Source organism: Phyllostomus discolor, chromosome X (genome assembly GCF_004126475.2).
Source record: "Phyllostomus discolor isolate MPI-MPIP mPhyDis1 chromosome X, mPhyDis1.pri.v3, whole genome shotgun sequence".
NCBI lineage: Eukaryota > Metazoa > Chordata > Mammalia > Chiroptera > Phyllostomidae > Phyllostomus > Phyllostomus discolor.
The window spans coordinates 103997090-104012603 of record NC_050198.1 but is presented as its reverse complement, the minus strand read 5'-3'; the positions used below and the strand labels follow the sequence as shown (position 1 = coordinate 104012603).

Here is a 15514-nt window from a genome sequence, read left to right as displayed (position 1 = left end):
GTTTTATGTAATTGGGCCTCCAGTCATGTTGCATACTGAAACCGCTCTTGGCTTTGCTCTGTCAGCAGAGAACGGACCTCTCTGACAGCGCAGGTCCCAGCCGTGCAAGTAACCACGTGCTCACCACACGTGTCTGTGCCTACACAAAGTAACAGCTAATGTGGGCCAGAGAGAGGACAGTGATTTTATTCTTGTTTGCCATTGGAGTGCGCATCTGGTAAAAACAGGCGTGGAGAGTGGGATTTAGATGAAATGGAGTCATTTACAAATATCTTTCAGCCCCTGGCTGGCGTAGCTCAGTGGATGGAGCGCGGGCTGCGAACCAAAGTGTCGCAGGTTTGATTCCCAGTCAGGGTACATGCCTGGGTTGCAGGCCATGGCCCCCAGCAACCGTACATGGATGTCTCTCTCTCTCTCTCTATCTCCCTCCCTTCTCGCTCTAAAAATAAATAAATAGAACCTTTAAAAAATATCTTTCTGAACAATAATAAAGGTAGATAGTGCTTACAGAGCACGTACCCTGAATAATTCTGATACAATAATGACTGAATAATTCTATGAGGTGAATGGTGGTACTCTCATTGATGAAGAAACAAAGGCTCAGAGAGGTCAAGTGATTTGTCTGAGGACACACAGCTACGTAGGCAGCAAAACGAAGATTCGAGTCTAGGTCTGAGGCCATATGCATTGCGCTGCGTTGCCATCTGTCCTTAAATCTTCATTCTCAGACTCGTGTCCAAGTGGGAGAGAATGAATTTACTGTGGCAGTTTGAATTGGAGATACCAAATTACTGAATTACTTGATCTTTGGCTAGTTATTTAACCTTTCTCATCCCATTTCTCACATGGATAATACTGCCTGCCTTCCAGGGTTATAATGATGAATAAATGAGATGATGTGTGTGAATACACATTGTGAACCGTAAAAGCCTTGTGCTAATTAATGTTTGGTAGTGTATTATTAGTGCTCTCATTATTATACACCCGAACATACTAATTCTGCTTTCTGAATACTTCTGTGCTGTTGTCCTTTTTAATTAGGCTGTACAGCAATTTTTCAAGTACCTTAGTGACTGCTTTTCATTAATAAGAAGTTATCTCTTTAGGTGTCAAAAGTCCAGATAGTCAAAATAAAAAGACATTAGAGCAATAGAATTATAACTGTATGAAGAAGTATCCTTAACTGTTGAAAACTTGCCTTTCTCTGTCCTGTTTCCTTGAACACCACACATTTTCACTGTTTTTCCTTTGAATTATATTCAAAGTTGAAGTTTTTTTAAAATAATGGAAAATGGAAGATTTTTTAAAAATATTTTATTTATTTATTTTGTTAGAGGAAGGGAGGGAGGAGGAGAGGGAGAGAAACATCAATGTGTGGTTGCCCCCAACAGGGACCTGGCCTACAACCCAGACATGTGCCCTCACTGGGAATTGAACTGGCAAACCCTTTGGTTTGCAGGCTGGCACTTGAACCCCTGAGCCCCACCAGCCAGGGCTCCAAGTTGAAACTTTATGATGACTTATTTATTTCTAGTAGCTGATGTTTAATGGCCGTATACAGTACATGTGAGTAGACCTTCTTTTCAAAACCAAGCAATAGCCACAAAATACTCACCACTGGGAACTCTAGCCTTTTGTGAATGCAGCTGGAGCTGGTGTTTATCATGTTTTTAACCTGAGATTGACTATGTCAGTTGCTTCCATATGCATATTTCTTTTCACATAAAGAAGACAACCGTTCCATTTTCTTGAAATCCTTGATTCATGGTGCATAGTTTAATTCCTTGCCAAAAGAATGGTGCTATTTCTCTTCTGCTCGGCAAAAATTCAAGAGGATCAGGGTGTTTTCATCGCAGCGAAAAAGTCAGTAGTAGAACTATAGAATTGTACTAAGCTTTCAAAACATGCTTTGTTAGTGTGACTGACAGGAAAATTTATTCTCTATTCTCTATTGGAGTGGTATGATCTTAGGATAAGAAATTATGGAAAAGTCTAAGTTACAACATATAAAGTATTAAGTAGTTGATGTAGCTGAACACCTGGTTTTTAAAAAAGATTTTATTTCTGTATTTTGAGAGAGAGGGGAGGGAAGGGAGAAAGAGAGGGAGAGAAACATCCATGTGTGGTTGCCTTGTACGCTCCCTACTGGGGACCCGGCATGCAACCTGGGCCAGGGAATCGAACCGGTGACCCTTTGGTTTGCAGGCCAGCACTCAATCCACTGAGCCACAGCAGCTGGATAAACACTTGACTTTTTAAAATTCTAAAGTCATTCTCTTTAGTAATATTTGATTTTTTTGTAGTGAGACTAGTAATATATATTCTCATTTATGCTAACCAGTTTTATGGTGTGGCTTCATTTGATTCCAGAACAGTAATGTTCTTTTCAAACTTGTGTTACCCAGAAAGTGTATCTTGTAAATGGACTCTTTTTAAATAGCTAAGCCATTGCTTAAATGAGTGTATGCCATTCCCCGTCACAGGCACTGTGGCTTTGGAGTTAGATTTGGGTTTAAATTTCAACTCTAGAACTTTTTTTAAAGATTATATTTGTTTATTTTTTAGAGAGAGGGGAAGGGAGGGAGAAAGAGAGGGAGAGAAACATCCATATGTGGTTTCCTCTCACACACCCCCAACTGGAGACCTGGCCCACATCCCAGGCGTGTGCCCTGACTGGGAATCGAACCGGTGACCCTTTGATTTGCAGGCCAGTGTTCAGTGCACTGAGCTACACCAGCCAGGACTCAACTCTAGAAGTTTTTAATTTTCTTTGGATATTGGGTAACAGGTTAATGTTTCTACCCTAGTTTCTTCTTAATCTTTAAAATGTGTATTCACATGCTCTCAGTGCAAGCAGATGAGCTAGTGTGTGGACATAGTTGCTAATAACAAAGTGCCGTACGAACAATATTTTGACAGTTCCTCATTTATAGTAATTTGCTGATAAAAAAAGCATTGAAGTACTTGGTTTTAAAAATATCTCTTCAACATAATAAAATTCTCAGCATTGGTAGCTTAAGAAACATCCAGTGGCATAATCACATACACATTATAGTTTAGGATATGAAGATGAGCTTATTTTGTTAAACTCTTCTCTACAGCAATGTCATGAATTGAACATTTTGCGTTACATATATATATTTTCTACATTCTAAATGATATAGGTGTGTATTTTTATAGGTTTGCCTGAATCCATCATTGCGGCTGCATGTTCAAGAAGTGGCCAGAGAGTTCTGCATGTTGATTCGTAAGTTGATCAATGATAGCATTTAATACTTCCTAAATCTCTCTGTACAAAATGAAAAAATTCAATACACCTGTGTGCACATAGATGTATCTATGTCATATATAAAGCTTTTTGGATTTAGAGAGAGGGTAAGGGAGGGAGAAAGAGTAGGAGAGAAACATCCATGTGTGGTTGCCCCTTGCACGCTCCCCACTGGGGATCTGGCCCACAACCCAGGCATGTGCCCTGACTGGGAATCGAACCGCCAACCTTTGGTTCGCAGACCTGCACTCAACCACTGAGCCACACCAGCCAGGGCATATATAAGCTTTTTAAGTTAGAAAACAATTAGAATTAATTTTTACTAAAAATATGTGAAATACATAATACACATGTTTCACTATTCTATTCTGTGAAATGGTGACATTTCCTTTAGAATAAAATAAATGCATCATAATTTTATATTTCATGGCTGATTTTGTTTTTGAAATGATAAATAGTTCAGCCAGAGGCTTGGAACTCTCCCACCTGCCCTTTTTCTTAAACACATGTGTGGGCGTATGCAACCTGTCCATGCAGCTGTGCCTTAGACTTGGTTGAAAAATGCAGCCAATAAATTTAGGGTATGTGGTTTGCTTAATGTTAATCAAAATGTTAACTATTAGACAAAAATCTCAACTGAGAAAAATATCTAGGGCTTTTTTTCCCTTAAATGCGATTCTGGGACAAATTCAAGGTTAAGATAAAGCATAGTTGAAATCTCCTCGTTCCTGCTTCCTCCTGAAACAAATCTCTACCTTTCCACCTATTGAGTGCTTTTGAACATTCTGTCTCAACACTTTAATTGTTCACTAAATAGTACAAAAGAAACGAGAAGAAAAGAACTTTCCATTTTCTGTTACATATTAAATGTGATGTTTTTCCTAATGTCAGAACACCAAGGATAACTGGATTTGCTGCTGTTATAATGCTTTCTCTTGTATTTACCCCACTGCAAATATGTAGGGATTCAAAAAGGGGTATTAGTTCATTTACACTGAACCCCTTCTAAAGTTATTTTGAAAGCCTATTAACTCCTCAGTTACTGGATGAAATTTCTAAAATAATTTAGGTTCATTTTTCAGACAAGTCCTGCCCTCAGAATTCTCTTTCATTATTACATGCGCATCTGCTAGCATTAATGTCTCAGTTTTGTCCTTTTTGACATGTCACGGATTCACATGCCAAAAAGTCTGTCACTTTGAAAGCCCAGGTACTCAGCCCGTGTGCTTTAAAAGGCTTAATAAAAAACTAAATTCAGTTTTTCCCTTAATTTTAATTCATTAACGTAAACTTGCAAATAAAATGTTAAATTTCCCTAAATTGTCATTCATTGTGTTTATACTCTATGCTACTCACTATATTCGATTTTTTTTAACATACTTTTTTTTTTAAGATTTTTTAATTTATTTTTAGGGAGAGAGAGAGAGAGGGAGAGGGAGAGGGAGAGAGAGAGAGAGAGATATCCATGTGCGGTTGCTGGGGGTTATGGCCTACAACCCAGGCATGTACCCTGACTGGGAATCGAACCTGCGACACTTTGGTTCGCAGCCCGCGCTCAATCCACTGAGCTACGCCAGCCAGGGCTTCAATTCTTTATATGTTATATAATTTAATCCCCATCACAGCCAAGTGATGTAGGTGGTGATATTCCAATTTAACAAATGACGAATGTGAAGCATAGAGAAATGAAGTAATTTTTTGACTCTAAAAAGCTAGTACTTGTTTAACTTTACATTCAAATTGATTTTATTTTATTTTTATTCCAAAACCTGAGGGCTTCCCAGAATGAAGACTTTTTTGGAAATCATAGAGGGTTTACTGATACTCCAAAATCAATTTTTATTAGGAATGTAAGAAGCTGAATCTTATTTTGTTAAACAGTAAGTAAATTGGAAGAGCTTGTAATGTGGTTGCCTTCAAAACATATATCTTATTATTAAAAATAGTATTTCAAAATGAGAAAACTTTTTTCTTCTGTTTTAGATCCTCAGGTTTGATGGCATTTGAGAGTTTAGATCCATGTAGGTATTTGTAGGATGTTTTTCTGCTGTGGGCCAGGTTTAAATGTTTTCTAATTTTTTATTCATTTTAGCATTTAACAGTCGGATTCAATCTTCCCCATCTCTGTTTCATAGACATCCTTTCCCATGTTGTTTTAAAAATAATATTTAAATCATGGTAAAAAAGCAACACATAGCACAAAATCTTAGCAATTTTAAGGGTATAGTTCAGTACTGTTAACCATATTCATATTGTGCAACACATTTCCAGAACTCTTGATCTTGCCAGATTGAAACGACACCCATTAACAATAACTGCCCGTTCCTCCTCCCCTCAGCCCGTGGCAACCCCCATTCTGTTTTTTCTGTGTCTCCATGTATTTAACTACTTTAGATACCTCATATAATTGGAATAGTACAGTATTTGTATTTTTGTGACTGCCTTATTTCATTCAGCATAATGTCCTCAAGGTTCATTTAGGTTTTACAATCGTGTCAGAGTCTCCTTCCGTTTTAAGACTGATTAATATATTACATTGTATGTATAAACCGTACTCATTCATAAACATTTGGGTTCTTTCTGCCTCTTGTGAACACGGATAAGCAAATATACCTTTGAGATCCTGTGTTCAGTTCCTTTGGATATATGCCCCAGACTGAAATTGTTAGATCACATGGTAATTCTATCTTTTATATAGTTGAAGACCTCCCAGGCTATTTTCCACAGAGCAGCTGTACCATTTTACATTCTCACCAACCTCCCAGAATGCCTGGGTTCAATTCCTGCTGTCGGCCCTTACTAGGTGCATAATCTTTGAGAGCTTACTTAATCTTTTTACACCTCCGTTTCTTGATATAAGTGGCATAAAAGAGTACCTAATTAATAAGATTCTTTATAGGGTTAAATATAATAATATATGTGATAGTTTTATAACAGTGCCAGAAAGCTAAACTCTCAGTAAATGTTAACAGCTGTTACTCGAATGATACTGCTGCGGCTGCGACTAGATAGAAGCAGCTGAAGCCAGAGAAGGGAGTGACTCATCATGCCTAGGAGATTAGTGAAGAGTGTCATAGAGATGACATTTGAGCTGAGTCTTGAAAGAGAAGGAAGACTTTAATGAGGAGGGACAATGTTTGCATGACTGAAAGGTTGGCTAAGTGGGTTGGATTGATGAGCGTTGAAGCTGGGACTAGACGGCAGCTCTATTGTTTAGGTCTCTGTGCCGAGGTTCGGATTGTGTTTATTGATTCTACTCTTTTTTTTAAAGATTCTATTTATTTATTTTTAGAGAGGGAAGAGGGGGGAAAGAGAGAGAGAGAGAGAGAGAGAAACATCAATGTGCAGTTGCTGGGGGTCATGGCCTGCAACCCAGGCATGTGCCCTGACTGGGAATCGAACCTGCGACGCTTTGGTTTCCAGCCCGCGCTCAATCCACTGAGCTACACCAGCCAGGGCTTTGATTCTACTCTTAATACTCATCTTAATATCTTCATATCTTTCCCTCAAGCCCGTATTCAGTCCTTCAACGTATCTTGTTAGCTCAACTTTTAAAACATAACCCAAGTCTAAGGAGTTTTCTGTCTCCACTCTTCCTTCCAGTTCATTCCACTATTATTTACTATTGAACTTCTCTGAGAACCTCCTGATTGGTCTGTTTTCACTACTTTCCCCAGCATCTGGCCTGTTCCTCCGTTCTCACTGCATCATGTGTGCCTCCCCCGTGCTTGCTGAGCTCTGCTGTTGCTGTAATTATGCACTCTTTGTAAAAATTCTTATTATTATGTGTGTTATGTGTGCCTCTTTTCTATTTCTTTTCTCCATCTCTCTCTTGCCAGAGGTTTTGTCTATATTATTAGTCTTTTCAAAGAACCAGCTTTTGCTTTGTCTTTTTCCTTCTGTGGTCTCTTTGTTTTCTGTCTATTTAACATCTATGTTTAGCGATTGCTCTTGTTGTTTTTCTGACTTCTTGAATCAAATTCATGACTTTTTATATTTAAGAGATTTTGTTTAATATAATTATTTACCATTGTAATTGCCTCTTAGGATCACATTAACTGTCTTCCATGAATTTTAAGTATCTTCTAATAGCCATTGTGATTTCATCTTTGATCCACTGGTTATTTAGAGGTATGGTTTTAAATTTCCACATACATTTTTATTTCACTATCTTACTTGAATTTATAATGTCAAACCCTTGTGGGAAAATATGTAAATAAGAAAGGAAAAAAGTTCTAGTGTGTCTCTTCTCCTGCCTGCACCCTGACCTTTCTTTCTACCACTAGAGAGGAGAGGGGGAGAGGGAAAGAGAAACAAACATCAGTCAGTTGCTTGCTTGTATGCGTCCAAACAAGGGATCGAACCCATAGCCTATGTATATGCCCTGACTGGGAATCGAACCTGCAACCTTTTAGTTACATGATGACACTCCAGCCAACTGAGCCACACCAGCCAGGCCACTAATGTTACCTTTTATGTGTCCTACAATAGCTGTCCGGGTAAAGAAGTTGCACGAAAATATGTAAGTTTTTATTAAGTATATATTAGAGTCAGTGTAGAAAAAGTTATAAGATACTGAGCAATTCCAACACTTAGGAATTCCTCCTGCTGCCTTTTTATTTCATACCCACTTCCGTCCTCTGTGTCCCCTATTTCTAACTCTAGCTACCAGTAATTTGGTTTTTGTAGTTCGATAATTTTGTTATTTTGGAACATTAGAATGGAACTGTATAGTATGCAACTTTTTGCTGTTGGTCTCTTTTACCCACCACAGTTACCTTTTCGTTCCTTTTTGTTGCTGAGTAGTATTCTATATCATGTATCTTTTTCTTTAAAATATTTTATTTATTTATTTTTAGAGAGGGAAGGGAGGGAGGAAGAGAGAGAGAGAGAGAGAGGGAGAGAGAGAAAGAGAGAGAGAGAGAAACATCAATGTGCGGTTGCTGGGGGTCATGGCCTGCAACCCAGGCGTGTGCCCTGACTGGGAATCGAACCTGCGACACTTTGGTTCGCAGCCCACGCTCAATCCACTGAGCTATGCCAGCCAGGGCTTTATATCATGTATCTTTGTTTAACCACTCACCTGTGGAAGGGCATTTGGGCTGATTCCAGTTTTTCGCTATTGCAAATAAAATTGCTGTGTGGACATTCATCTTTGGGTTTTCCTGTGTGTGATCATAAGTTTTTATTTTGCTGGGATAAATGCTCAGGAGTGCAGTTGCTGGATCATATGGTGATGGTAATATTTTAGTTTTTCAAGAAATTGCAAACGATTTTCTAGACTGCGGATACCATTTTACATTCTGAGTAGCTGTGCACAAGTGATCCGTTTCTCTTCATCTTTGCCAGCATTTGGTGTTGTCCCCATCTGGGTGGGGGGATTCTGACTGGTGTGTAGTGACACCTCATTGTGATTTTATTTCATACTTCCCTAAGGTCCAAATATGAACATTTTTCATGTGCTTGTGGGGTATCTGTATATTCACTTTGCTAAAATGTCTTCATGTCTTTAGTCTGTTTTCTTTTTTAAGATTTTATTAATTTATTTGTAGAGAGGGGAAAGGAGGGAGAAAGAGAGGGAGAGAAGCATCACTGTGTAGTTGCCTCTTGAGTGCCCCCTACTGGGGACCTGACCCACAACCCAGGCGTGTGCCCTGACTGGGAATCGAACCAGCGATGCTTTGGTCCACAGGCTGGGATGCAGTCCACTGAGCCACACCATCCAGGGCAATTCATGGTAGTTTAGAAGGAAGTCATCTGTTGATGAGAACATTGAGATTTGCACAGGGTCAAACAAGCAGATGCCTGGCGCCAGAACTCCCATCTTTTATTTCTATTCCAAATATCCTTTGAAATATACCTCATGGTGATGATGATTTGAATAATTCCAACGAATTCTAATGTGTAGAAAATTGTTATTTGGTTCTTTTTTTCTTATTTCTCAATGAAGTTCGATTGCTGATGAGGGGAGAGCCCTGCTTCTCCAGGTGCGGTGGTGTTCTGGCACTTGGTGGTGTGGAGGTGGGATGTGATGTGCAAGGATAAACAGTGGGGCTTCTGCCAGTATGTGTGTCAAGTTGATAAATATTATAGTGCATGAAGTGTCCTAAACAATTAAAAAATTGAACACATTTTAGAATTACATTAAAGTTGCAAAATTAGTACCGAGAGTTTCTTTATAAAAGTTATTCCTCTCCCCCTAATGCTAATCTTTTATGTAGCTATAGTGCAATGATCAGAACTCAGAAATTAATGTTGGTGGAATAATGACCCTTGACCTACAGACCTGATTTGAATTAATTTTTTTCAACAATGTTCTCTTTTTTCCCAGGATCTGGTCTAGGGTCCCCCATGACATTTAGTTGTTAGTACTCTCAAATTATCTCCCCTGAGGCACACTGATGTCTGTGTAATGGTGATTTTTTATTTTCCTCTTTCCATCTTTGTTTATTTATAGCATTGTTTAAAAATAAAAAAAGAGCTGTTTCTTCTCTCTTATCTATGTATTTGCTTATTTATTTATATAATGATGTATGTCAGTACTGTTTCTTAGACGTTTATTTTCTTCTGTGGGTTGTAATCCGATACTGCCATTGCCTATTTTGTTATTTACATTGTTCCAGCCTCAGGGACTGGGAGTTCCTTTCATTATGTTCTACATCCTTATACAATGCCCCAGCCTTGTTTGAGCCCTCCCTTGCTTTCTGACAGTACAGGCTGTTCCCGGCTCCTATTGTGTTTTCTGTCCCCCAGCCCTAGAATCAGCCACTTACCCAGGAGCCCTCTCTCCACGTGGTTGCAAGTGGTATTTAGGAATCAAGTTCTAAGAATGATGAGGGCTCATACCTAGTGGAGGGGTTTTGCTTCTAGGCCCTCTCAATGTATACAGAGCTCGTTAATATGTATATTCAGTCATTTGTACAGACACATGCATGTCTCTGTATGTGTGTATATGTGTCTATCCATATCTAATATATATATATGTATATATATATCCATGAATCCATACTATCTCCATTTAAAAATATTATTTAAAAATGGATATATAATGGAGTAAGATGCAGAATGTACCACAGTTTGAAAAGATGACACATGAAATTGTAAGTACCTTTTGTGCTTACGCAGGACTGCTATAAGCTATCCCACGTCCTAGGCTGTCTCTTCAGCCATGAAAGGCACTTTGAAGGAAATACTGAACAGTCGCATGTTAGTGTACACTTTTTCTGTTTTGAGTTGCTTCGTATGTAGGCGCTCCGTAAATTTACTGAGAATACTTTTGGCCCTTTAAAGAAGTATAAATATGTACTTCTTTTATTTATTTATTTATTTTTAGGGAGGGAAGGAAGGGGGGGAGAGAGAGAGAGAGAGAGACATCAATGTGCGGTTGTTGGGGGTTATGGCCTGCAACCCAGGAATGTACCCTGGCTGGGAATCGAACCTGGGACACTTTGGTTCCCAGCCCGCGCTCAATCCACTGAGCTACGCCAGCCAGGGCTCAAATATGTACTTCTTTAGCTCTTCTGTACAATAGCTGTCTTCTGTATTTCTTAAGGGAAGATGGCCGAGATAGGATCAGAGCAGAAACAATGATTTCAATTGTAAAATATATTAAAATCCTGCCTGAGTTTTTTAAATTAATAACAGTAATGTATCTGCACTATGTCATGAAGACAAAAAAAAAAGCATATGCTGTCACTTGCTACCATTTGTACATGCCGTGACCATTAGCTGTGATGTTTTTCTCTGCCATGCTACATTAGTTACAATGAAAGCACAAGGGGCTGTAATAAAGAGACCCCAAAAAACAGTGGCTTGAACAGTTCCTAAAAGTTTGTGATTAAAACACATCTGAGCCCTGGCTGGAATAGCTCAGTGGATTGAGCGCGGGCTGCGAACCAAAGTGTCGCAGGTTCGATTCCCAGCCAGGGTACATGCCTGGGTTGCAGGCCATAACCCCCAGCAACCGCACATGGATGTTTCTCTCTCTCTCTCTATCTTCCTCCCTTCCCTCTCTAAAAATAAATAAATAAAATCTTTAAAAAAAAACACATCTGAAGAGTCTACTGCTAATAGCGGGCAGCTCTGGTCCATGAGGACTTAAGTTTCTTCCCTCTGGATTCTTTACTCTCTGGTTTGCATGGTCTAAACTGGGGTGTAGGTTTGCACAGATTCAGCGTCTAGGAAGGAGACAGAGTGTGGATAGAATGGGGCCGGAAAGGCATATAGCACTATTCCCTGGGCAAAAACTTAGTCAGATATCCACGGATAGTTGTCGAGTTGCATGGAGGCATGACATCCCTCCCACCCCGAGGGCCAGTTGAGGGGAAAGAGAGATTTTGTTGGACAGGCAGTACTTTCTGCTGTAGGTACATAAAATCTTTCTCCCAGAAGATGTATTTTTTTTCTGTAAACATCATTTCAACGTGTCAGAGATGTGATTTTTTTAAAAATATTTTATTTATATATTTTTAGAGAGAGAAGGGAGGGAGAGAGAGAGAGAGAGAGAGAGAGAGAAACATCAATGTGCAGTTGCTGGGGGTTATGGCCTGCAACCTAGGCATGTGCCCTGGCTGGGAATCGAACCTGGGACACTTTGGTTCCCAGCCCGCACTCAATCCACTGAGCTACGCCAGCCAGGCCAGAGATGTGATTTTTAATTGATCGTAATGGGCTCTATTGTTTTCATACGAATACAGCACGGTCAACTTAACCAGTTATCTACTGCTGCCGTTAAACTTGTTTCCAATTTCTGGTTACAAACAAAATGAAGGCACCCATGTGCAGATGGGTTTTATTTAAAATTGTCTAATACTTTGGTAAAAAGGTACTGGCCCAAGTTTTCACTATGTATGTATATTTGGAAAATCATCTTAAGACCTTTTCCAAACTGTCACAAAGCCAGTTTGACTTACTGAGCTTGTATGACAACTGTGTCTCAATAAAATGAAAATCAGTGATAAGGAATTAGGGAAAAGTCACTTTTGCAGGACAATTTATGTAGTTAGCTGGTAAAATACTGACCCGAACTTGAAATTTCATCATGACAAACTGTTGAGTGGTGTTATTTTTCTTTGATGAAAGTCTTTCTTACATTAAAACATTAAATATTAAATGAGACAAAGCTACAAGAGTAACTGCAGGCAAAAATGCACTTTAAGTTTCGTATGTGTGTATATTGCTTTCCTGACTTCGTGAAGATAACTTAGTACTTTAATCTTCTGCCACTGTTTACATTTATATACCATTTAAGTGTTGATGGAAAATGGTTCTGAAGTGGCCCATTGTAAAATAGTAAGTACGATCTCTGTTGATTTATAAACACTGTCTAAACATCTACACTATCAACAGCAGCTAATCTTATTCAAAATAGTCACTTCATTGCTGTGTTGTCATAAATTTCTGTAGACAGATTTTAACTAAAGTTAACTTCTGCCAAATTGTAATTGAAGGAACTCTATTTTTGTGTGCCAGCTATCTGTCACAATAAATGTAAAATCTGTGGTTCTTTTCAGAGAACTACATTTACTGTAGATATTAATGAGCTGTTGACATGTGAAGTTTCAAGAATAGATGTTGTGATTTAGAAAAGCAATTTGCAATTCAAAATGTAGAGACTGGCATTCGTTTCTCTTAATCCTATAAATTATTGTTTGGTTTTATTGTTTTTCCTATCAGTCTTCGCTTTCTACTATAACTGCTTCACACACAGAGAGAAACATAAACTAAATAAATTGGAAACCATGCTCATTGAATTCATTTAAATTCATTTGTAAGAGTCTTTTTTTTTTTATTAAAGAGATTACTCAGTGTTGGGGGTCTTTAATAAGTATTTAGTGGATTTATGATATGGGCACAAATGAATGTCAAAAATAGCTGCTGATGTTTTAATCTTATACAATAACCATATCATTATTTCTGAAGTTGAAAACATTGCTATATGTTAATAATTTGACCAAAGAAACCTGTTAGTCTAAATTGTATTATCCTGTGGGGTTATGAACTGATGTCACTATTACATGTCTGGCAGTTTCTGGGTAGGTTTCTCTTTGGTCTGGCCAGTCCTGTTTTTTTCTAGTTTGGAATTGTGTCTAGGAATTGTTTAGCAGTTGTGATAAAGAGAAGTAAACAATCACTTTGTCTCTGGACTTGTTTTTTTTTTTATTTTTGTTTGTAAAAATCTTTTTTCCCTAATCATATATACATAGAAGTATATATATGATTGTCATAAAAACTCAAGCAGCCCTGGCTGGTGTGGCTGAGTGGATTGAGCCCCAACCTGTGAACCAAAGCGTTGCTGGTTTGATTCCCAGTCAGGGCACATGCCTGGGATGCAGGCCAGGTCGCCAGTAGGGGGCGCATGAGAAGCAACCACACGCTGGTGTTTCTGTCCGTCTTTATAAAGGAAAAGAAAAAGAAACCTGAAGCAATGTACTTGCAGTACCCGGAGTACTATACATGTCATTTCTTGTACATCCCAAGAGACCCCTTTTTGTGTGGTACCTTCTGTCTGGAGAACTCAAGCATAGTTTTATGAGAGAAGAATGAATGCATGAGCGAAAGGATAAAATGAATTGAACTGATGAGGTGAAACTATGCCATTATAGCATTTCATCGGCACCTCTACGTATTTGCTCACTGTTTGCACATTTAAGAATGTTATTTGTCATTGTGTGCTGTATGGTGGTACGGATGGTCAGCAAACAACAGAAGCACATTGTATATGGGGTGGTGAGCACACAATGCAATATACAGGTGATGTTTTATATAATTACACACTTGATCTATATACTTGATTAACCAATGTCACCTCAATAATTTTAATCAAAAACTTTTTTACAAATAACTACTTGATCAAAATGAAATGAGATCATATAGGATTGTATTAGGAAATTTTATCCTATTAGATTTCTTGAGAGTTTTAGAGCTATGGTTGGTCTAAAACTCTTATTAGAGGGGGCTATGATTTCTGCCCCCCCCATTTCTCCACCATTGGCTCGACATTATTTTGACATCCCCTTTTCCTCCGTGTTATTGTTCAGCATCACGTTTCAGCACCGAGCTGGGAGACACTAACATTTGTCAAGAATTATTGTCCCTTCTGCAGAAATACATGTGTTGTAATTAGAAACTGGTTGCAAAACCCAAATGCATCTCTGGGTATCAATACATGAACAACAAAGAAGACCATGACTCCTGCCCTTGTGATGGCCTTGGACCCTCACAGGGCGGCATAGGCATTAAAGGTGCTTCATTTTTATCCTATGAATTGTGCTTGTGAAGGAAAAACAGGCGGGTGCTGTAAGAGAGCGAGGGGGATATAATTTAGGGGTGGTGGTAGGGGGGTGGCGTGAATGGGAATGGTCGCAGTCATCTGTTACTTCTCACCACGGATAGGACACTAGGAAGATCTTTGAGAACTAGCACCATTTTTTTTAATAGAAAGACTTACCTGATTTATTGTTAGACTCAAATGTTTTGTGGCTTAATAAAGCTCTATCTCATTGAGTTGCCTCAGAAATTGCCTCTGCAGGTGTCTGTCAGATCGATTTTATGATATTTTTCTGCCCTGGAAATTAACTCTACATCTATAGAGTTGAATGAAAAATTTCGGTTGATCCCTTGGTTCTCTAATGAAAAGGACAAAAATACTCGGTGTAGATGTTCTATGATTATTAGCTTCTGCAAAAGGAAAGCAGTATTTATTGAACCGCTACTCCTACTGCGAAGTTATTTTTAGTAGCTTGTAGTTTGTGGAAATTGAGGTCTGTTTATGTTTTCTTTAAGGCAAAAATCAAATAGCATGGCTCTTTTTCTTCTACCAGAATACTCGCAGATACGCAGCTAAGGTAGCTCAAAGATAAGTACTTGGACGGTTTTAGATTTACTGTCATCAAGGGATAGGGAAATGTAACCTCACGTAGAAGAAACATTTTATTTTTATCTTCTACTATTTAGATCAAGAAAACAGTGCTGTCCTGTAAGGGTGAGAAAAACGTATATGAATTATCAAAGCATCAAGTGTTTCGCTGCTTCTCTCCGTTCCCTGCCCCGCCACGTGAAAGACCGATTTCATGATGTCTGTGGCCCTATTTTGGGAATGAAAGTGATTTTCATTTGCTTCACCTACTCTAGTGTTCAAGGTGCTGTATGCTATTAACTGCAAGGTGACATACTAATAATGCTACCTTTTACTGAGTATTTGCTCAATCCCACATTAGGTTCTTTACAAATATTACTGAATTCTTA

General features: G+C 38.6%; 1 protein-coding gene across 1 annotated transcript in view; it reads left to right on the top strand.

The window, feature by feature from the left end:
* Positions 1-15514, top strand: part of CHM (CHM Rab escort protein) — a 142675-nt gene that overhangs the window by 20532 nt on the left and 106629 nt on the right. The window contains exon 2 of the mRNA XM_028523188.2: positions 3181-3247. Coding sequence (XP_028378989.1) covers positions 3181-3247 — 67 coding nt within the window. The remainder of the gene's footprint in view (positions 1-3180; positions 3248-15514) is intronic.